At 50.3% G+C, this 22,932-nt stretch overlaps 1 protein-coding gene across 5 annotated transcripts in view; it reads left to right on the top strand.

Annotated features, from left to right (window-relative positions):
* Positions 1–22,932, top strand: part of Eph (Eph receptor tyrosine kinase) — a 266,006-nt gene that overhangs the window by 217,759 nt on the left and 25,315 nt on the right. For 4 of the 5 annotated variants that reach the window (XM_055064836.2, XM_072287120.1, XM_055064838.2 and 1 more), the window contains exons 1-2: positions 16,258–16,629; positions 19,106–19,337. In XM_055064836.2, the coding sequence (XP_054920811.1) occupies positions 16,354–16,629; positions 19,106–19,337 (508 nt within the window). In that variant the 5' untranslated portion in view covers positions 16,258–16,353. Of the gene's footprint in view, positions 1–2,384; positions 2,465–16,197; positions 16,630–19,105; positions 19,338–22,932 lie in introns of those variants that run through there. The other variant, XM_072287118.1, reaches the window with a different exon arrangement.

Here is a 22,932-nt window from a genome sequence, read left to right as displayed (position 1 = left end):
AAAGCTGAACTGAGAAGCGAGGCGTGTTGTCTCCTGTAAAGTATTTTTTTAGTCACAACGACGAGGATGACAACGACAAGAGGAAAACGTCAACGTTAATGTGATGCCATAGACAAACGCGCTCTCTATAGATGCAAAGAAGAGCACGTTGGCTCGGTCAAAACCGTAAAAACACGCAGATGCGCTCAAGAAACCGAAAATTCGAGGATGAGAAGTGCTTGATCGGTTTGCGAACTTGGAAGAGATATATGCGTAGTGTCGTGCACCGGAGAGATTAATGGCGCGTTTATTTCCGGCACACGCCGGCACGTCGAGTCGAAAGCGCGTGCGGCGAAGTAAAGTAGAATTTGGTTAGGTTGAAGTTTTAAGGCACGCACGGCGGTGCCGTTTTCGTCTCGGATGCAGTTGAAATCGCTCCAATCTATGCAGGCAACACACTTAGGTTAAGCCAAAAGTTTCCGCGAAGCGCGGTAGCTGCAGGGTAAAGCTCGTCTTTACCGTTTCCATGGGAACCGTGCCGCCTGGCGTCACGATTATACGACGACTGCTGCTCTAAAGCAGTCGTAATCGTAGCGAGCGCAGGAGGGAAGCGCGGTTACACAACGCCGCGGCAAGGGGGCGAGCGGGACAATTAAACGCAGCCGTGATAGCTCGAATACGAGACGTTAGAACGGCCGAGCTGTCGGGAGGGCATTACGTTTCCCGCGCCCATCGCGGTTGGGAGTGAAGCTTCATTCATTTGGCGGGTTTCAACTGAGCCTCGGCGTCGCCGGTCCTAACCCGCGGGTCCTGCACGCCCAGACTGCGAGCGGGGCATGTCCGTGCCGCTCGGTCTTGGCTGTGTGCGCCCGGGGTACTCCTCTCTGTTTCTCGTCTCGAATCCTGCGTCACCCCCCAAACTCTTTCCGGGTTTCCCTTTCCGTTTCTTCTTTTGGGGACGTGATTACGATTAACTCCGGTGGTCGCTTCGAGAAGCGTGCGACGCGTAAGAGTACAGTGAGCGCGCTCCGAGCGTGTATAGCGCGTACGGGAACCGGGGTTTCAGCAGTGAGGCGGGGAGATTCGACGGCCGATGGCAAAGAACAAGGGACACTCTCTCTTCTTCAAACGAGGAAAATATGCAAATCGCGAAGCGCGCACCCCCCGCTTTCTTTCACCGCCTCCCGTGTGCTTCGCTTCTTTCTTTCGCTGCGCGCGCGAAGTGCCTTGCCACCAATCACGCCTATATGGAGTTTCTTGATAAACTGGACCGCCGAGCAGCGGTGACAGCGCCCGCTGAGCGCGCGTCCCGTAGCTCGCGCGGGTCCCCTCTTCGTTCCCACCCACGAGCCACCCACGGAGCTCCGCGCGTGTGCGCGTCGCACGAGGCTACGAGGTGTCCCGCCAGGCCGGGCAGGGCGGCCGAGGGCACATACGCCTCATAACTCGGCTTATGCCGCGCGCCGCGCTATATTTGCAATTGGCTCTTGGGTTTCTGCGCGCGGTGAGCCGGGCGTGTCCGCCTTTCGGCGATGACCTCCCTCTGTTTCTAATTTAGGCAGGATATCGCTTTCTTTCTTGCGGCCGCGGACCCGGTTCTGGAAGATTAGCTTCGGCGCCGCGTTTGCCGCGGGGCGGAGAAGTCTTGTTTTCTCCTCGCGACTTTTTCTCGACTCTTACGCGGGAAGAGCGAAATAAGGGAGATCTACGCCAGCGTCACGGGTGCTTTTGTTTGACGTTCGCTGCTTGAGCAAACGATGGCGAGTGAGGTCGATTCGTCGTCTGCGTTGCGGACGTAGTGACCTAGCTCGCTGACGATTACGAGACCTTATTGAACTGGAGGGCACACAAATGGATTCCGGCCCCTCGTTGGAAGCGTCGCTTTGGAAATGGTGTTTGCTTTGTGAATGTTGATCGAATATTCACTCGTGAATTTGATTTTGTGTGTGTATGGTAAGTGCATCATAACCCTTTAATAAGACCTTGCAACCAACGCAAGGTGTGCCTTCGTACAGCGCTTGCAGCTTGCATGTTGTCGTGGCTTTACGCTTAAGGCTGCTCGCTAGAACGAGATGTTCACCGGTTTAAATCGATTAACATTAATTTCTTGCCGAAGCCAACAACCACTCGAGATTCACCGCTTAAAAACGGTTAACATCGAGTTTTTATGAGTTTCTGCAGTGTGAAAGTAAGCTTGCCTAAGTTTTTAATTCTTCTTTGTTTCCTAGCGTACACACTTTAAGCTTGATCTTCGCGGCTGCCTCGATAATGGTGCAAAGCCCCCCCTGCTGGTGCACTTGGAACTTTCATTCTTATCGTGGTGATGGCTGCTTTGTGTGGGCGCGTTTTATGTGTAGCTTTATGTGTGAATATTTTCCTAACATGGCTCCTCCTTTTTTCTGCAGTTGTCCTCCTCGACACAACGACAGAGAGCATCCTGAACTGGACGCGGTATCCTTACGGGCCTCAAGCGAGAACACCTGGGGTGAGTCGACTCGCTCGGCGTCCTGCATTTGTCGTTTTATCTGAGAATCACGCCATACATTCTAGCATGCGGCGTTGGGAAAACATCGATCTAGTCAGTGACAGGACTAGGTGAGCTACTCGGTACAGATTCGGGAACAAACAGCGCTAAGCGCGCGACGAAGAACGAGAAGACACGCGGGATCCGGCAAAGGTTGACCACAGAGTACGCACATGCCGAGTTCATGATACACGTTCTCTTACTATACGTCCGATGAAATAATGTAGAATGCTTATTTTTCTGTTTTGCGATCTATGCAGGAAATATTTGATGAAAGTAAGAACACTTACGATGTGCTTCAGTGATAATAGACATATAATGGATTATTTATCGCGTAAGAAGGACATTCATGACCCAATAGCCATAACCTATTCGACGTGCGCCAACTAAAAACCGACACAAACGCTTATTGAGCTATACACGAGAACAGGTCACCTGCGCGGCTTTGTTCAAATAGTGCAGTGCTGCCGTGTAGCGTATACAAGCACCGACGTCTATTTCCGTGTGTGGAAGCAGCATATGGTCATGCGCACGCAGACAAAGAGTTTTGACTACGATTCTAATCACTCTTCAGAGAAAGAGAGAAGTTGAACCATCATCTGTCTTTCAAAAGAGTAACGGGAGGGGAAGTCAAAAGCGGCGGCTGTCCGCGGCGATCCACCGCTATGGGAACCGAATCATAGTTAAAAGACCCTCTGGGAAACAGATACTGGAATGACGGCGAAGCGGGCGCTTGGCGTTCGGATGCCTCCGAAGACACTGAGAAAAGAAAGAAAGAATTAAAAGGAGGCTTTTAGCCGCGGGACCTGCCGGTCCTTTCACACGAACGCACGGATCTTTTGTCATGCGCGCGCGTATATATGCCCGCGCCACTGCGCGACTCGTTAGTTTCATTTACCCGGCTAAACCGTATACGACGGGGCTTTGTGTTTCGCCGAGCGCTTGAGCGTTCGAGTCGACCGAGCGGCGGCGAAGTCGGAGAGGGGGAACGGAGCTCGGTTAAAAGAAGCCGGCGTGCGTGTCGTCTTTAGGAAAGCCAACACCGCAGCGGCGGCGACGTACGGCGCACACACGCACGCACACACGCACGCGCACAACAGTATCCAGCTGCGGACAGCCAAATTGCGTGGCTAAATAAGTGACACCGCCGCGTTTTGCCTCTCTCTCTCCGACCTCTCCCCCTTCACCCACTCAGCCTTCTTTCCCTGCTGTATGTCGTACATCTCCCTGGCGCTGATTTTCGTCCAATCAAGGCGGCAAGCCGAGCGAACCGAAGCGGACATCTGGTGCCGTCGGCGCGCCTCTGTGATGCAAATTTTAATTCGCCCAAATTAGGGGTGTTTTGCCGGCGTCGTTAGCCAAGCGTGCGTTGTTGCCTTCTCTTAACCTTTTTTTTTTCTTTTGTATTCGTATCTTCTCGCATTGTAGTCAGCCTTGTCCGGGTCGGTTGTCTGTTTGGTTATCGGGATTCACTGCGCGCCTGGACATCCGTGCTGCCTTTGAGCGTCGCAATTCTTCTCACGGGCTTCCTTCGTTATTCGCTCTTGTGCGCACGAAAATCTTGTGCATACTTCTGCGCGTCTCTTCTGCATTGCCATTTGTTTTGTTGAGCTTTTACGTGAGGAGATGGCTTATTATTATTATTATTATTATTATTATTATTATTATTATTATTATTATTATTATTATTATTATTATTATTATTATCATTAATATTACGAGGCTAGTTTGAGTGCAAGTAACGTCTGAGAAGATACGTTTGGTGTTGTGCTTCTTGCATAGCAGCAGTGTAGTGTTTGATAGTCCGTACTATCTTTTACCCAAAACAAATAGAGAAATGAGATGAGCGAGGCAGCAAGAGAGAGACACATCATGCGCCAAAGATGTACTGTCTGATAATCAGCAAAATGGCTGCGGCTTCGTGCAGTGGCACAAGATGAAGAGGGGAAAAACAAGCAGATTAGAAAAGTTAGTTTTCCCAGCGCAGCTAGTTATCAGTGCGCGCACTTGTGAAGCGTTAACGTGGAAAGTAATTAGGCTCGAAATCAAGCTTCTGTCAGAAACAGCAGCCAAATAACCGCACCGGCTGAAGAAGCTTTCGCGAAGTATTGCGCAAAATCCGAGCGCCCTGAATTTCGCGAGACGTCCCTAATTTGCACTGCAGGCGTGAACTGCAAACGCGCACGCACGCACAAGTTTAATCGTGCGCGCGCCCACTCATTTCCATCCAGGTCTCGCGATTCTCTGCTGCCTTCGCGACGAACGATTCAAGTGCTCGTGTCGGCGACGTCTCGTTCGCTTTTTCTTCTTTTTCCTTCGGCGTCCCTATTTACCAGGCGCACTTCCCAGGCCGTGTTTTCACAACCGTACCTCGTTGCGGCACGACGCGTTTACCCAAGAGCGGTGGACGCGCAAACGCGCTAAAAGCGGTGCTTGCTCTCGGAGCGAGCTCGACGAACGGGCACGCGAGGCCTTGTTTGCTTTGTTCTTCCGCGAATTCCCTCGTCCGCGGCCTCTCGCGTCTTGTGTACGCAAGGGGAGGAACACAAGACGCGGCGAGGCTCGCGGTATACGCATGTACTCCGCGAGTCGCGGGAACCGCCGAAGCAGTGCCATTGCTTGCTCGCTCGCTAGCCTGCTTTGCTTTCTTTTTTCGTTTCCTGGCCTTACTCTTTTGTTATTGTAAACTCCGCAGCGTCTAGACTAACGTTGTACTCTTTCTCGGCCACGCGAGCGCTGGGAACGCAGGCATTGTTAAGACGAGCTAAGGGCTTGGGAACCGAGGTTCAGTCTCTCAGTCTCTCGTTGAGATGGTTAACCGGCTAGCGTGGTTGCGGTTTCGCCTGTTCGAAGATGAATGCTTTGCCGGTCATGATATGTACTGAGGAGGTTTCAGCTGCTTCGGACAACTCTAATTGTAGTGTATTAAAAGCCCTACAACTGCCCAACGTCCCTTGCACAGTCTGTACTCGTTTCGTTCGATCAGGAAGAGGTACCACTGCTTAAAAGTAACTCATCTAAACTCGCAAGGCAAGCTTGCGTGGTGTCAAATTAGGGCTCCGAATCTTGTTACCGGGACGCCAGCTGATTGTGTTCGCGCACTGCCAACCGTCGCACCATTTCGCGTAGTCTGGCTTCAGTGGCGTCGCCTTCTATTCTCGGCTGCTGGAGTATGTTTCGTATAATTGGAATGGTTAGATTCCCCTTGCTAACGTCTTCCCGCTCAAACAAGTCCATGATGTTCCAAATATAAGGCGATAATTTGAAATCGCTACTGGTCTTCCAGTTGGTCTCTAGTAGGTCTGTACCCCCTATAATCATTTCATGTCATATTGCAATAGAAGCTGCATGCCTTCGCGATGCGGTAGTGAGGCTTGAGCTTCTTTTTTTTATTTTGATATGGCTAACGTCATGAGTCATAACGCTTGCGTACGTGAGCTGATGCTTGAGTATTCACGCCGTAATAAGACGGGTTTCAGCATCAGAAAACGAGTTACATGGTCGTTTTGTATCGCTCCCCGACACCTCACTGTACCGGTAGCAGTCCTCGCCTGATGACTCAATGAGAGTAGGGGTGGGAGGGAAGGGCCTTAACGGCGAACGCACCGTCCGCACCGTTTTCGCGCGTGCCGTTGTGGTCTACGCACGTGTACATATAGACGGAGATGAATGCAACGTGACGCGGACGCCCTGACGAGACGGTTTTCCCGCAGCCACTAAGAGCATCGCGGTGCAGCGAAGGCGTCATGCCGGAACGGCCGTTTTGAATTTGGCCCAACCTAGGGGCGCTCGCTCGGTCGCGCGCGATTGCGACAAATCACGTAATTCGAGCTTATCGGCGGCCATTAACAGGCCCGTGACGGCCATAAAAATGCCGGTTTTATTGCGCGGGCGGGCGGCCAGGCGCGCCCGCGTGCGCGAGCCAGGGTACACCCCTGCATAGCATTCGTCGCTCGGGGTGTGCCGAAGGGGGGCAAGGGAGGAGGAGGGACGGGGAATTCGCCAGCCCGACGGGACGAGGATGCACGCTGGTTGTCCACGGGCTTTAGCCGTCGAGGGGACCCGGCGTTTGATCTCGACTTCCTCGGGAAGCCTGGATTCTGGCCCGGCTCGGCTGCCTGGCGTGCGATTTATATCTCGGGTGTACGGCGGCGTATCCGGCCAGGCGGCAGCTCGCGACGGTCGTTCCGGGGTGGGGGCCCGGCTGTGGGCTAACGGAGATTAGCATATATCGCGGCTTCCGGTCATGCCAAGGTATTCGATCTTTTCCCATCGCCCCCTTCCCCTCACCCGCTGAACCGCAATGGCCTTCGTTCCTTGCGATGGTCTTTCCCTTCCTGCACCCGCTTGTTTGTTTCCGCTTCGGGGTGAAGCCACCCTGGAACCGTACTGCGATCTTTCCGCGCTTCGTGTAAACGAGTTTTCTTTCTCCCAATTTTTTATCCCGAGCCCGACAATATTGCTTTGTGGGGTCGTATTATTCAGAGGGGATTACTCGCAGGCAGTGCCTGTAGTGTGTAGGCTTTGTAAAAGTCTAATTGGGGTGTTCGCTGCACGTGGCAGATTAGAGAGTTGTAGGCATTCTCTGCTTCAACCTTTACTTCGATAATTTCGATATTTCGCCTGGTGGCGCCTGGTGCGCACCACCAGGCGCCACCTACATCGTAATCTTGCTTTCGGATATCAGCTTAAGAAACACGTTCCACCACGTTTTCCTCCTTTTTGGTGTAGTGTGTTGAAGTATAATGCCAAATTATAAAACGAAATGCTCAGATGCAAACGGAACGCCCGACATCTCGCAACTTCCAACTTCCTCTATGGCTTACCTGGAGCTTGCACGACCATCATCAATGAGGTTAAACGTTGACATGATTTTTTCTTTCAGTACTGATTAGAGACTAGTCGCTTTTTCTTTTCTAAGCATATGAAAGAATATAAGTGTTATTTACTCACGCGCGCTTTTTTCATATGTTGTTCCAATGTGGGAATAGACTTTAATGTGGCTACGGTAAGGCGCCAATAGCTCCTTCCCGACTTCCTTCGCTCTGCTTTCAGCAGTACGCGCGGAGAGGAAATCAAACGGGTCGATTTGCCTCGGGAGAAAAACAAAGATCCGTATATATATACGACACGCGATAGCAAAGTGGCGCCGAGCGTATATGCCCGTCTCTGGTCCTGGAAACGCCCTTTCGGCGTCATTACTCCGTGCGCCGTCCATCGTTCGCCGCTCCATGCGCGGCAACGGTCTCAGGTAGACGAAAGAGAGATGAGGGGAGGGGGGGGGGTCGCTGCCATCTCGACCCGGTGTCTCGTTTCAACGCAGCCATCATCGTTTCTCCGATTGCGGTCTAGCAAACCGTTTCGAGACGCCTCTTGCATTCCCTTTCCTCCTGCCCCAAGACTGCACTGCTTTGTTTGCAGCTGCTGCTTCTTGGATTTCTTCGTCTCCGAGCCCTCGCCGTTCCGCTTAACGTTGTGTTTCTGTGCTTTGCCGCGTTTCACCCTCTCTCCGTCTTTAGTTTGTTTTGTGCAAGAATGGCCATGGCCGCATAGTGGAACTTGGCTTTCGCGTCAAGCACCGTTCCTTTGTGCGCGACTACCCATTTCAATTTGTTTCTTGCTTTTTGGAAAGCTCGAAGCTGGCTTTTAGTACTATATGTGGGTCTCTGTTTCTCCCACCTCGCCCCCTAACTTTTTTTGTGCTTGTTTAATTCCATACCGACAATTCTGCACGCAAAAAACGTTTTCTCTATCTCTGTGTCCTCTTTTCTAACAATATCTTTTTCTTCCTGTTTGATCGTACACTTACTTCTCCCGCTTCATTACGGTAGCGTGGTGTGCACCATCGCCTCCTTTTAGTGCCCTTTATTATTTTTTCTTCTTCTTTTTTCTTCGACCTCTGAAATCCGGTTTTAGCTCGTGAGCATTGGGCTTCTGAGGTACGCTTTCGTTAGCACGTCCCGTGACTGCGCTCGCTTTATTATTGTATGGCAAACCTTCTTCAGTGCTGGGACCGCACAATAGCTGTTAGCTACTGCTTAGCTGTGATTAGCAGTGGTTAAGCCGAGCGCTGACTCGTAACAGGTTGAGCGCATCCTTTCTTCGTACCGTTGCAATCGTTACGCCCCCCCACCCCCCCCTCCACGCCGGAGTTTTTGCGCGTTCCGGCATTAAGGCAGTACATACGCTGCACGTGTGTGGCTGGCCACTACTTCAGCCATTTTCACGTGCAACGCGTCTTGAATAATTGGATGACAGATGTGACATCCGCGCATGCAAATGCGGACTCGCGAAAGCCAACGCTAGAAAGAAAGGGCTGTCGTATAACTAATTTCCCAGTTTAACGTGGCCGTCGCTGCTGTGTGCGAGCAAAAAGAGAGACGAAAGAAGAGAGGAATAAAAGCAAAAACAAACCAAAGCAATAAACGACAGCAACGCGAGAGCCTTGTTAGTCGCTTTTTCAGTCGCGCCCAATTACGAGCGAAATGCTCGTTATGCAGTTTGCTTGTTTCCACGGGTCTTCCCTACTGCTTGTCGTTTTGTCTCGCGTTCTGCGTCCTCTTCGTCGTGTAGTATTTTCATCTTCAGAAGCGCGCTCTCCTTTTTTTACCTCCTCCACAGCGTTCCGCGCTGCTGTGCTCTTTCTGTTCTGTATCGTCTCTCGTTCTAGCGCCGAGAGGCCTCGTTTTGCCACTTTGTGCCGATTCGTGGCGTGGCCGCGACGCTCTCTCATCTACACCGGAGGTAGAGAAAGAGAGAGAGAGAGCTTACCGTTGTTCTCTGCTTACTCTGCGACTGGGAGCGCGTCGTTGCCCGGCTCCCTTGGCCGCCGTTTGTGCGGTGTTCTCTCTCTTTTTGTCTGGTCGTGTTTTCTTGCCTTCTGTCCTGGACCTCATCTCGTCGTGTCCGGCCCCTGTCTTGACCGAGCCTGGGAGTCGTCCTTACTGCGCCAAGACTTCTGGCTCGCTCTGACCTCCGCGTTGGTGTTTTTGTGCGCTGCCTCTCACTCCCACGCCCCGCCCTTTCCTCCTCTCTATTCTCCATCTCCCTGCCTTCTAGCCTGATGTCCGTCTCCCCGCGCCTGCGGCACTCTGGAGCTTCCCCACCCCTGTAAAGCCTGCTCTTCTTCTTATATACTAGCGTCTGCTCTTGCGGCTTGCAGCCTTTCCTTCGGCCGCCGTTTCGCTCTTTCTCGCAATTACGCAGAAGCGAGCGTATGCTCTTCTACGTTATTATTTTCTTTTTTTGTGTCCCCCGCCTTTGTCGTTTTGTGCCTCCTTATAGTGGTTGTTCCTGTCCCCGCGCCGTCTCGCCGCGTCGTTTGACGCCCCGGCTTCGTCGACTCTTTCGTTGGTTGGGTTGGTTGTGCCGCCTTCCTCCACTCCTTTGTTCTTGGACCTCTTCATCGAACATTGTACACACACCCACGCTCGCCGTGTGGTATTGGCTCGAAGGTGGCGTACTACGACTCTCCCAGGAACTTCCTCTGCTTCTTCTAATTTGCTCCACTAGGTCTCGTGACTCTTCTTTCTGTTGTATTTTCTTTTGATCTCGTTCTCGCTTCCTTTAGGCTGCGCCCTCCAGTGCTTAAGAGCGATTGAACTTGACTGTCGGAGGGAACAGTTGTGCTTCTGAAACGTGGTTCACGTAGAGTTGCCGCGAAAGGGGTAGAAGTATAGCAATTGTATGCGAATTCACAAAGCTACGGTCATTGGGATAACGAATGAGACAAAATAAACACGATGAAAACCACGAAGTTATGTGTATGTGTCTTTATTCAATCAGTACAGCAATAGCAATATAAATCAATATAGTTGTCAATATAGTCATCCCAATACAGCTTCGCTGGCTATCTTTTTTCACAGAGTAGAAGGGCACTAACTGTCCCTCTTTTTTTTTTAGGGGAGGGGCGGGAGGGTTCTTTTGAAGTGAAGTTCTTAACTTCAGGGGTAGCAATATCTGGTTACATTGCGAAATGCCGTCTCACAAACACCACAGTGGCCATATAATGTTAGTGACCTGATCCTTGCGACTACCTTCGTTTCACAGCTCTCTATCACGTTAGTTGTGCTTTCTACGGTATTTCTCCGCGAAGAGTGTATGCGCTCCTTATTCAACTGATGAAACATCGTTCACTGTAAACACCCTCTCCGTGTCTTACCATATAAATGTTTCGGGCTCAGTTTCGACCCCATTGCATTAATTCTCCACCTCTCTTCTTCCTGCCTGCTTACATTGTCTCAGCTCCTGCCATCTACGCCCGTCAGCGAAACGAATCAATGTTAACTATTTCCACGTTTAACGGGAGGTAACCGAGCGGAAGAAGGAAAATAATAATAAAGAGAGATAAGGAAAACGCGAGCGCAATATTTTCGCGCGATAGTGCGCATAAACTTCACTCCGCAAAGAGCGAGAAGAAAGCAAAAATATAGCTGGCAGTAAAGAGAGAGCGAGGTGGCCAGGGAGAGGGGCGCAAAGGCCGCGAGTTTTCTAAACGATCGCCCGGCCGATAGCTTACGATCGAGTCGGGACCCTGCGTTCTGCGACGACGATTTCGAGTCGGCGGCGTGCGGGAGTGCAGGAGCCAAAGCTAGGCGCCCCTCTCTCACTCCTCCCATATTCCCTTCCATCCCAACCGCGAGACGACGACGGTGGTGGCATAGGGCGCAAGCGATGCTCGGCGAGCCAAGCGGAGCTGGCGGCGGCTTCCCCTCGTCTCTGCGGAAGCCGTTTCTGCCACGCGACCGGCCATTTCCGCTTCCGCTTGACCCGCCGCGCCTCGCCTCGCTCCGTCTGCCTTTTGTCCCCCCTCCTCCCCCCCCCCTTTTCCTTTCCTTTCCACCGGCGGCGGCGTCCCGACGAACGACTTCCAGTTGGCGGCGCCCCGCCGGCTGGCTTCTCCGCAACGCACGCTCTTCCCCCGCCACCCCGACCGCCCTCTTGCTCGGACCTCTTTCATCATCATGCCTGGGATTCCTTCCCACCGCTTGCAGCCGCCGATCGAACGTGGTGCGCTGGTCCCTCCGGTCGCCGCAGTGGCTCCAACCCACACACTCACCACGCTCGCCCTCTCCAGCCGGGCTCTGTTCCTTGTCCCACTGTAACGGCTCTGCTGACGTCAATGCGGCCGAACCGTATTGGTCCCTGCCGCTGCGCACTATGGTTCAACATTGAAAGCTTTTTCCTTCTGACATTCTTCTTTCCAGCCCCTTTCCCGTTTGTGAGAGAGAGAGAGAAAAGAGAGAAAATCGGGAGATGCGTGAGACTTATTTAGCTGTTATCAGTGGGTGTTTGTAGAGCTGCACAGGGCGAAGTCGAACTTGTAGGGCACTCGGGGCAGTCAAACTTCGTATCGGACTGCACTTACAAATGCGCACATGACGACCTGTGTTTACCTTCGCCTGTAGATTAAAACAGGGTTGATGGATTGCATGGTATCTTGAGTGCCGTCTACGATTGTCATGGAGAATTAGGAAAAACTAGCATTTGCAGCTAAACACTTGATTATTTGTTTTTCCGAAAGAAAAACAAAAGCGGCTACTCGCTGTGCTTTGGAGACCGCCTAGTATTCTACGCCGGCAGCAGCGAAATTCTCCAGTGTGGAATGCGGCAACCAAGTCGATAGTGCTTGTGCCAAGATCCATGCTCACTCCCGCTTGATTTACAACCCAATATTTATTTACTGCAAATTTCAGCGCGTAAGCCTCTGAAGGTTTCCCAATTTCGTTAAATGAAACGCGAAGTTCATCGAAGCTTTCACGTCATTTACCGTTCCTAGGTATACTTGATTGTGGTGTGAAATACATTTCGTGAAAAGGGCCCGAAAAAAGAAGGCTGTCATTGTCTTCTTTCTTCGGTCCCTTTTCACAAAATGTATTTCGCGCCACAATCAAGAAGTATACCTTGGAACCTAAGCACCAAGTTGCCCAAGAAGAAGTCCTTTTGGAACATTCACCGTTTGTTCGCATATCCATGTTCTTATTGGGAGTTACCCGCCGTGGTTGCTTAGTGGTTTGTGTGTTGCGCTGCTAAGCACGAAGTCGCGGGATAAAATCCCGGCCACGGCGGCCGCATATCGATGGGAGAGGGGGGGGGGGGGGGGGGGCGAGGTGCAAAAACACCCGTGCACTTAGATTTAGGTGCACGGTAAAGAACCCCAGGTGGACAGAATTAATCCGGAGACCCCAATACGGCGTGCCTCGTAATCGGATCACGGCTTTGGGACGTAAAACCCCATAATTATATTTTTGAGTTGGCTTGTTCTGCGTATTCTTGTATTATGTAACACCGCACATCGAAAACGTCCCTGAAAACGATATTTTAAAGCAACACTCAAAGCAGATATAGGGGCTGTTTCAAGCTTGTAGTTTGTGACGCCGTAGTGTTACATCACGTAGCAATTTTACTAGTCGTGGTGCTGGATATATTTCCCGTTTATGTAGCTCCTGTTTTCTTGACGCACTAGCTAAAGAAATCCGACCTAAGTATACTTGGTATTTCCAAACTGCGCCCGGCATTCTTTCTGCTTTGTCTCGTCAAGTCCAATCCGCATTTTCCAGAACAAGTAGCCCGGCTGCTATATTATATTTCAATAATATAACAGCTGGCTACTCGTTATGGACCCAGGCACAATGGCCGGGGATGTTTCAATTTTCGGCCACTGTGCCTGGATGTTAATTATCCGAAATAACCATTCCCTTCAGCACGTGACCCATTGTTGCCCCCCTTGTTACGACCGCGCATTCGCGGAAAAGCGGACGCCCGAATCGTATTCGCATCCCATTTACTGCCCAAGCGTACTCGTCGAAACGTCCTCGACTGCAATTCTGTTCAAGCTATAGAGACACTGATGTCAAGGGAACGTTCATTGCCGCCGGCTCCCTTCGACGCCGTGACAGCCGGCAGCTCAGTCGAGAAAATTCTCTCCGACGTCAACCCGAAGCAAGGGCATCATCACGCTTACTGGAGTTAGAGTCGCGCATACTGGTAGACAAGAGTGGCTGAAAATTTACTCGTGATATCTTTCTTAGCGGCGGAGAGACAGGACGTCATTTCCTGCTTGAACGCCGTAAGCCTTTAATTTTATCTCTCTCTCTCTCCTCCCCCTCTTCACCTCCTCTCATAGGCGGTTCCCTCTCGGCGCTTTGGAAAACTGTCTCATCAGTTTTACTCGATACTCCCGCTTAAGTTGTCTTGTTCGCTTTCTTTAGCCTCTTATACTTCCTTTCTCTCTCTCTCTCGGTTGTACGTGAGCGGTTCTCTCCACGTCGTTTCAGCGGGCACGTGTTATTGAATTCGGCTGCGCTCCGCGCTGTAACAACCCCAACTGCTTCGTCGTCGTCCCAGGAACGCGCGCACGGGGATTGAAATTATGGTAATTCTCGCGTGGCGCCCGCCGCTTTGCTGCTCGAGTGTGTCGCAACGTTCATTTATTTATCGCGTCGATTCGCTTGGTTCGATATTTTTTTAAGTTCCGTGCATCTCGCAACCCCCTATGTGCTGCTGCGAGGCAGCAGCGGAGTAATATTTCTTTTTCTGTTCTTTCCCTTTCTCACTTTCTTTTTTCGTTTTGTGCATCGACATTTCAAGCTTCCTTTTCTCGCTGCATTTCTTTCTCGCGCTCACCGCGTCCCTACACGATGAGGCGGGTTTGCTTCGTTTGGCGGCTGTCATTGATTTCATTTGGGGCCGCTCTTGACAGTCTGTCGCCTTGCATGGTCTCTGCTTGAGACGCTCTTTATGAAAGTGTCGGGCTGCCGGTGTTAATGCTAAAAAAGAAAAGGAAAAGAAGAAGAAGAAAGAAAGAAACAAAGTAAAAGGAATAACCTGATGGGGCAAAGAAAGGACACGTTACTGCTTGCAAAGCCGGATTTATAAAAAAAAAGGAAGATATTCGCGCGGAGAGTTGTCACTTTATCTTGTTTTTGTTTCTCTGTTGTGCATGATTTGGATGCAATTTATATTTTTCTTGATAAGAATACTCCTAAGTTCTGACAATGTCGGTTGTTCTGACAGTGAAGGGGGTTCTTACGTTATCTGCTATGTCCCGAAGCCCCACTTATGCAGGCAATTTTGAAACAGATGACGGGCTTCAACCGGTCTTTTCCTTTATTAATTTTTTTTGGGGGGACGGGGGGGGGGGGGCTATCCTTGCAGCAGATAATTGTTACGTTTGTTCCTTTTCTTTTTCGTTCGCTCGCTGCTATTATTATTATTTTTTTAGATACTTGACATGCAGGAAGATAGCTATTCTGTATTTGTAGACAGTGAATCCTTAATGGTTTCCAATCGAAATTTAGCATTGGCTGGCTGTCTGTACGATTTCTGCGCGAAAATTTTGCAGCGATGAAAGTTGGTAACGGTGTGAACCCACACAACTGATTCATTTCTTGTTATAATGAAGCCATCTGATTTTTCTTCCCCCACTAGGCTTCTCCCTTAGAACGAATCTTATGCAATTAATTCACTTTTCGAATTTGCTTCTACAAGAATAACGGCTGCGTGTTTAATTTTAACAGTGCCTAGTTAGGTGGCCACGTGACCACTTTTCAAAGGGTGCCTAGTTATTGTGGTGTGATTCGCAATGATCTCGCTGAGAGTGAGGCAAGATCGGTATTCTCTTCCTCTGATGAAGTACGGATTGCCTACTTGCGACCTGACACCAACTCTGTGATTAAGACACTCATGCAGGACCTTACAAAGGCATACAGAGCCTACGATGACAACATCCACAAACGCATACATATAAGCGACCCAGGCGGTAAATTCTGTTTGCCCCCGAAGGTTACGCGGAGCAAAATGTCATAGCTACACAGGATTCGGCTGGGCGTTGCTTCCACCCGTCGGTACGCACACCTCATCGGCCAATCGAACAGCCCTGATTGTGAATACTGCCAGACGCCTGAAACACTGGAACACATTGTGCGGTTTCCCAGCGTATATGCTGGAGCGAAGGACGTTGGAAAGTTCCCTAGCCAGCGTTGGCAGGCAACCACTGTCGGAGGACGCTATCTTCGGCCCACGGCTTGATACTGTAACTTCAATGCGGGCAACTAAAACGCTGTTGAAGTTCCTGCAGGACACCAAGCTAGACGAGCGGCTGTGGTAGGGCCACTGTCTAATATACATAAGCACTCCCACTTCTCTTATCATCATCACCCATCCCAGTACTTTCACTCCCCTTCCTTCCTCCCCAGGGCAGAGTAGCAGTCTAGAGCGCACTAGCTCAGGTCGACCTCTCTTCTTTCCTGCCAATAAATGTTATCCTATCTTAAGACGTCAGAGCCAATACTGCCCTCCCCCCTCCTTTTCTTTTTGTCTTTTTTATGGCCCTAGGTACTGCACCTTTCGCACGCACCATGTCGACGTGTCATTTTAAACATATGCGTTACCTGCAAATTAGTCGTCAAGCAGTCACACTCCATTATGTTAGACATTCTTTATGCGTGCGGGTTCCACGGTATTTTAATTTCATTGGAGTGTTTTAATGCACGCCTACGTCTCCCGCTCCATTTTGCTTTTCACGTAAGTTTTGTATGCCACCTACTTCACACACACGCAAATGCGAACACCTCGCGATCGCAGTCGTTTTTTTTTTTTCCCACGCTCTAAACGCACGTGTTTCCATGACTCTTGAGCATACTTTCGAGTCCCCGTCTACATGTTTTCTTTGTGTGTCTATTTTACTGTCGCAGTGGGTGGAGGAGAGCTTCACCAACTTCGAGCAGGGCATCAACTGGCGATCGTACGTGGTCTGCGACGTGGCCTACGACAGCGTCAACAACTGGCTATGGACGCCGTTCATCGAGCGGGGCCCCGCGCACCGCATCTACGTCGAGGTCAAGTTCAGCATGCGCGACTGCAACCTGTTCCCCGGCATGGCGCTCTCGTGCAAGGAGACCTTCTCGCTGCTCTACTACGAGTTCGACGCCGCCACGCGGGAACCGCCGCCCTGGGAACCGGAGTCGTACAAGCCCGTGGACCGGATCGCGGCTGACGAAGGGCGCTTCACTTCCAACGCCGAAGTCATCATCAACACCGAGGTCCGCTCGGTGCCGGTCACCAAAAAGGGCGTCTACTTCGCCTTCCGCGACCAGGGCGCCTGCCTGTCCCTCATCGCTGTCAAGGTGAGTCAACGTCGCGGCGGCGTTTAGCCGAAGTGCTTCGTGCAGTTTAACGTCGCAGAGCAACGCCGATCAACAGTGGCCGAACGCGAGAATCTTCAGCCTCGGGCCAACGTCTCGACAAGGGGGGTTGTCTTTGTCCAGGGCTTCCCCGGGGAAGACTAGTGCCCCTGTCGGAACGTTGGTTCCATGCATTCTATTGTGCGGTCACTTTTGATCACTTTAAATCTCCGTCTTCCTCTGAGTTTCCATCTCCGAGTCTCCACGTTTCTTTCTTTTGTTTTGAAAGCAATACTGAACAAGAAGTCCATGAGACACGCTGCATCGTTAGATTTGTGTCTGTTGTTTGCAAGCTTTAAACGTTGTGGAACGCCTCATCCTACGTGCGCGGAAATCTTTTTTTTTCTTTTTTCCCCATTTTATAATAACCTCTTCTACCTCTTCCCAGCAGGGAGTAGTTAGCCGGATATTTTAGTTACTCTCCCTTCCTCTTCAATCTTTACGTTTGACTCTCACATGACAGCACGAGACTTCGGTTCTGAGATGCGTGACGTCATTTCTTACCACAATGCAATGGGTAATGCAGTTGCCCGTGTGCTGAGGCATCCGGTAAAGGTTACAGAAGTTCACGAGGTCAAAACTAACCCAGAGCTTTCGCCGAACGCGTCTCTGATAGCTTTGGTAAATACCACCAGCTATCACTCTGCGTGGCATCATGCGATTGCTCCCGTCTTCCTTTTTGTTTTTGTTTTTTCCTTCTATTTAAGTGCAAGTACGCTTGCCGAGCCTCGGTTGCTATTAGCATCGTAGATGTAAAGCTTCGATGAAAGCTTCGAGTCGTGGGTTTAACTCGGCTGCAGCTGCATGTTATTCGGTTCTCTGTTCGCTACTGATCAAGACACGTATCAAGACCACGAGCCGCAATCATCGATTGGAAAATCGTAGGGACAAAAAAGAAGTTTATTCATTAATTTATTTATCTTTCTCTCGAGAATTGGTTAAATCATCGGATTAATGTATAAAGCGAAGACGCTGCAGCTGCGCTGTAAATTTTAATGAGATAAAATTGAGAAGAAACAACAAGAAAGAAAGCGCTGTGGACCCTAGGATCGAGCATCGGTCGAGTCCGACGTATTAATGGTAATTGAATCTGTAAACGTAATTAGAGGTTCGGAGCCAAGCAGCGGAAGGCCGTTTTAATTGCAGCGCAAACCAGGGCAGACGCTTTTATTGTTATTACTCCTTTCGGTGGCTTTATTTAGGCTACCTACTTCGAATTGTCCTTTAGTTGTTGTTTTTTTTCTTCACTTTAATCTAGCCCCTTCGTTGTCCTAACGAGGCTCCTTAACTAAGTTATGGGCGTAATTGCAGCGTGGCTATACTTTTTTTAATCAATTCACCTGACCTCTCGATTTTAGCATCTTTAATTTTTAAGCTCCTCCCAGTAATTATGTAATTACTATATCCTGTATTCTGTCAGTGATAAGACTCAGTATCCTTTTCTATGTATTCGCTTTTAGTTCTTTTTATTCACGTGACAGATTTTGTTCCCCTCCAGGGTTGCATTATGTAGGCTTGTACCGTCTTTTCGCGTTCATTGCTAAATCTTCGTAGTTTCGGCAGTTATAGGAATACGGCATCGCATTTGCGTGTACATATTTTGTGTTACTTTAACAGTGGGTGTTCATGGTAGGGTGTATAAGCGCGACTGGACGAGGACGTAGAAAGAAACAGATACACAGACACAGCGAAGACGCTGTGTCTGTGTATGTGTCTGCTGTGTGTGTATGTGTCTGCGCTGTGTCTGTGCAAGCGCTGTGTCTGTGTATCTGTTTTTTTCTACGTCCTCGTCCAGTCGCGCTTATACACTCTACCATGCATTCTAACCAACTAGCCCGCCAACGTGTTTTAACCAAGTGGGTGTTCCTTATGTCTCAATCGAATTTAGAGACAAATTTGTAGTACTGCAGTAATTCTTATACCTAAATTGGTGCCCGTAATGATGCATGCAATGTCATGTGAACATGCGATATATATTGCAGCGTTTGCTTTGTAAAGCGTCTGCTTTGAATGAATGGAAATGCTTTCTTCACAAAGATGATATAAAAGGAAATTCAATTTCACTGAGATGTTTGTAGCACTGCATTACACCTTCAAGTTTCATGCCTTCATAAATATCCCATTAAGTCCTACACATGCCTGCCTCAGAAATCTGATGTTTGATTTCCCACCTGGATCGGGCCTGCCCAATAGGGACATATTGTGCAACTTTCCTCATTAACACAGAGCTTTGCGCCTTAGTGTCGTCCGAGGAATGCGTCACACCAGCCCCATTCTGTGTTTGCCCTTGACGTCGTCGTTATGGAAATCTGTGTAAATAGCAGTGTAATCTTTGGGCAAACTTAACGTGTGTTCGGCCACGGAGTTCGTTTCGTTGTGGCGGAGCTGACCTGCGACTTGCTCCCGCGTCGGTGTGCAGGTGTACTACATGGTGTGCCCTAACGTGACTACGTCGCTGGCGCACTTCCCGGAGACGCCGACGGCCAGCGAGGTGACGGCCATAGTGACGGCTGAGGGCCAGTGCGTCGCCAACGCCCGCGTGGCCGGCTCGCCGCCGCGCATGCTCTGCAAGGGCGACGGCAACTGGACGCTGCCGTCGGGCGGATGCGCCTGCATACCGGGCTACCGGGCTGTCGGAAACTCCTGCCAGAGTAAGCTGCCCCCGTCGTACCCATTTACGCGTTTCCTTGCAGTGAGCGAGTAGTTGTGGACGTAAAAGTCTCTCTCTGTGTGGACGTAAAAGTCTAGTCCTGATCTTTTCGCGCAACCGGAGGACTTGTCTACGACTATTCCGCGCGCGTAGTAGTCGCGATGAAGCTTCCCTTAAGCGGTAAGCCGTAGCTATTCTAGTGCAGATACTCAAAACGCAGTTTCGTTTGTCTATGCGCACTGGAATAAGCGCGACGATTCGGGCGGTACTCACGTTGACTCTTTCAGAGTCCTTGTTTTGTACTCTTCTGGAAGCGCTCTTTCATTTCATTAGAAACTTTCGCTAAGAGGGGACAGTTGTCATTTATGCCTAACTGTCGACTGAGTGACCAGTTAGGTGGTTCATTTAGGTTAATTGTTCCTGTTTCGCCGTGCTTCTTGCAGCTTGCTCCTTGTAGTGCGCTGTTGAGGCCGCTTTGCCACATAAATTGTCCGCCTGTGGCAAAGCACGCTTTACAGGAGGGAACGCTTCGTAAGTCGTCGTTTCGCACCGTTTAAAAGATTGTCATATGCTTATTGCTTTGTTCACTGCAAGTACACTGTAGATGGCGTTGTCTGCTTTCCCTGGGTGCAGAGTGGGCTAGTCATTGCGATTAACTATAGCATTGCGGAGGTTTCGTGAACAATCTAATGCAGAGATACAGTGACGTCTCGAAGGTGCTAGAGGAAGCTTGCATGCAGTGCTGAAGAGAGTAATTTCTCTGTTGATGTAAATTCTGCCGTTTCTTTTTATGCCTCCGTGGCTTAATTTTTTTTTATTGCATGTACAATCGATCCCGCTCTCAGACGCTGACGTGTCTACAAGAGCAACGTCATATGCGCTATCTACATGTTTGAGCATCCGCACTTGTTGAAATGTAACAGCAGCCGGCGCTGTGCGTTTAGTTCCGGACGTTGTACAGCAGTGCCGTTTTTCGCTTCAGCCAGTTTTATGGTTATGGTTATTGTTAAACTGTCACGTTACTGTGTTACGTTGCATTTTTAAAACGGCGCTGGGCGCCCTAGTATCTCCTAGCGACCCGCACCTCATACGCGTGTCTCTGTTTATCTCTCTTTTGTTATTTCCTCGTCTCCTTAACGGCCGCCGGCGTCACTCTGGCGTACGAGCGCAGTTACGGGGGGAGGATGAAATACGACATCGTTCTCGCGATTTCGTGGCACCAGCCAGAAAGAACCCAAGTTTGCTGTTGCACGCTGCGCGCGCGATTTGGCGGCTGAGGGAGGGGAGAGGCAGAGTCGGCAGCCTAGGAATGGGGATCCCTTAACGGTGAACAGACGTGCGGGCACGAATTTCGAGGCGTGTTGTAGGGAGCGCGCACCCGCACGATAACAACAGATGCCAGATCTTTCTCCTCGCTTCTGGCCGCCAGCCGCGCACCGTTTCCTCGGGTCATTTGCTTTAGACTGGCGTACCATTACAGCGGCAGTGACGTTGCCTCGGCGACGACGGTGAAGACCGGTGTATGGGGTTTCCGCTGCTTTTCTTGTCTGGTCATAAATGATGGCCCCGCAGTTTGCTTTCTCTCTCTCTCCACGTTTGCTGTTTTCAAGCGACCACTGTGCGTGCTTATATAGTTATCCTTTGCTAACGTTTAGACGCGTACTCTGCGTTTCCCGTAGTTACATTTCGTTTCTTTTGAAATGTAATATCCAAGTTTAATCTTGCAACGTTGTTGCAGCTTGACCGCCTCCTAGTATACTTTGTCATCTTGTTGCTGTTTTTCTTACTTGTTTTCTTCCTGCGATTATTCTAATTTAGTAGCGCACTTTCAGCTTGCTGTCGCACCTGCTGGTTGCTTCGCTTTCATTTTTCTGCGTCAAAATGCGTACTCCAGCATGGTTGTTTGTACAACTGCGAGGTCGTCGTACAGAGTCCTAACTTTTATTCATTTGCTGAGTGCTTCTTTGTCTTAGTTATAATTTTAAAACTTTTTATTTGCATCTGGCTGCTTGTACCGTCGCGCTGTCAGGGATCCAGGTACTCTTTGTTTCTCATCTCGGAAACGGACCAAATAGATGTGTGCCGCGAGGTTCCCGTGCGTTATGAAACGCGCACCAAAAAATTACAACCGCATTTGTTTATAAAAAATTTCCACGAAACTGATTTCTCGCTTTCTCTCTTTCACCGATTCCCGAACGTAAACAGTTTCAGTGTTGAAAGCTTGATGCTTCCGGTCTTGCTCAAGTGCGTCGATCAAGGCTGAAATGTAGCTCTCACTGCGTTAATGAACTTTCGATAGTGTTGAAAAACACTCGAGGACTCACGTCGTCTCTTCCGAAAAAGAGAAAAACGATCGCCGGGCTTTCAGCCACCGAAAGAGAGAACTGCGCGTCTGCGGTAAAGCACGAAAAAGAAGTTTAATTGGTTAGCACGCCGTATATATTTCGGCGCGTCGTGCAGACTTCCGCTCGTTGAAGCCAAGTCTGCCGCCTTTAAATGCTGCTGATAGAACGCGATGCGTGTGTGCGCTCGATGAGAGAGGAGAAGGCTGCGAACGAAGAATTGCAGGGATTTAGAAAGGTTGGAAAGAGGCCTCGGTTCTGTTTACGCGGCGTGAGTCCTCCCATTCCCACGTGGAGCTAACCTCCCAGGGCCGTGAGGGCAGCAAGGGTTGTGCGCAGCGATAAGGGGAACCGCGAAACTGGGTATCACGGCCCTGGCGTATAAGGAGTGTCGGATCCAGGAGCGCGGCTGATAACTGTTGCGCCACTGCCGTCTCGGCTTCACCGCCATACTTCGGTGTTAGCCGTCGGTAAACAGGAGCAGTCGATAAGGCGCGCCGATGCCCGGTCTTCCTCCCCGTTCCCGTGCTTCTGGAAGGAGAAGCACCGAGTAAAGCGTCCGTCCGCTCCCTTCCTCCCAGCTTCCTCTCTTCCCGCATTTTTTTCCCTTCGTTAAACTCTTCGTGCTTCCCGAGCTCTGGCTTGCCGGCGGCCTCGCGTCTCCCCCGAGAGCTCCTTTAGACGTTCGCCTAAGAAGTGGGAGAAGAAATATCAGCAAGCAGACGCACTCGTCCCCGGTAACACTCCCTCCTTGCCTCGTATATCCAGGAAACGTGTTTTTGTTTTCGTTTCATCATCGTTCCTCCTCCGCCCTCGTGTCTCTTGGTTCGTCGTTGCTGGCTGCCCTATCTCACCCTCGGCGCTGTCATTTCCGCGTCGCCTTCTTTCTTTCATTTCTATTCTTTTTTTTTCTTTGCCGCACGCTGTTATTTCTCGTTCGCCGCGCGAGCTTCCCTCATCTTTCGCTCTCGCTCCCGCGAGGTCATTACCGCCACCGCGCTGTTTCGGAGAGATATCTCTCATGCGGGGCGTTATTTAGTCGTTGTCATCTTTATTTTTGCTCTTTCTCTGTATTTCTCTTTACTTTTTGTTTGTTTGCACACGTTGTAGTTCCTGTATGGGATATCCTTAATTTTCTGCTTCCCGTCTTTCTGCTTTCTTTTTTTTTCGTTGTCATCACAAGCTTCTGAAAGCAGATCCCTGTCCTTGCTACTGGTGCTTTGTTGCTGCGCTAGCTACAGCTTTCATGTTTGT

This window comes from Dermacentor andersoni, chromosome 3 (genome assembly GCF_023375885.2).
Source record: "Dermacentor andersoni chromosome 3, qqDerAnde1_hic_scaffold, whole genome shotgun sequence".
Lineage (NCBI taxonomy): Eukaryota > Metazoa > Arthropoda > Arachnida > Ixodida > Ixodidae > Dermacentor > Dermacentor andersoni.
The sequence above is the reverse complement of the archived record's forward strand: the minus strand, read 5'-3'. Positions and strand labels throughout refer to the sequence as shown.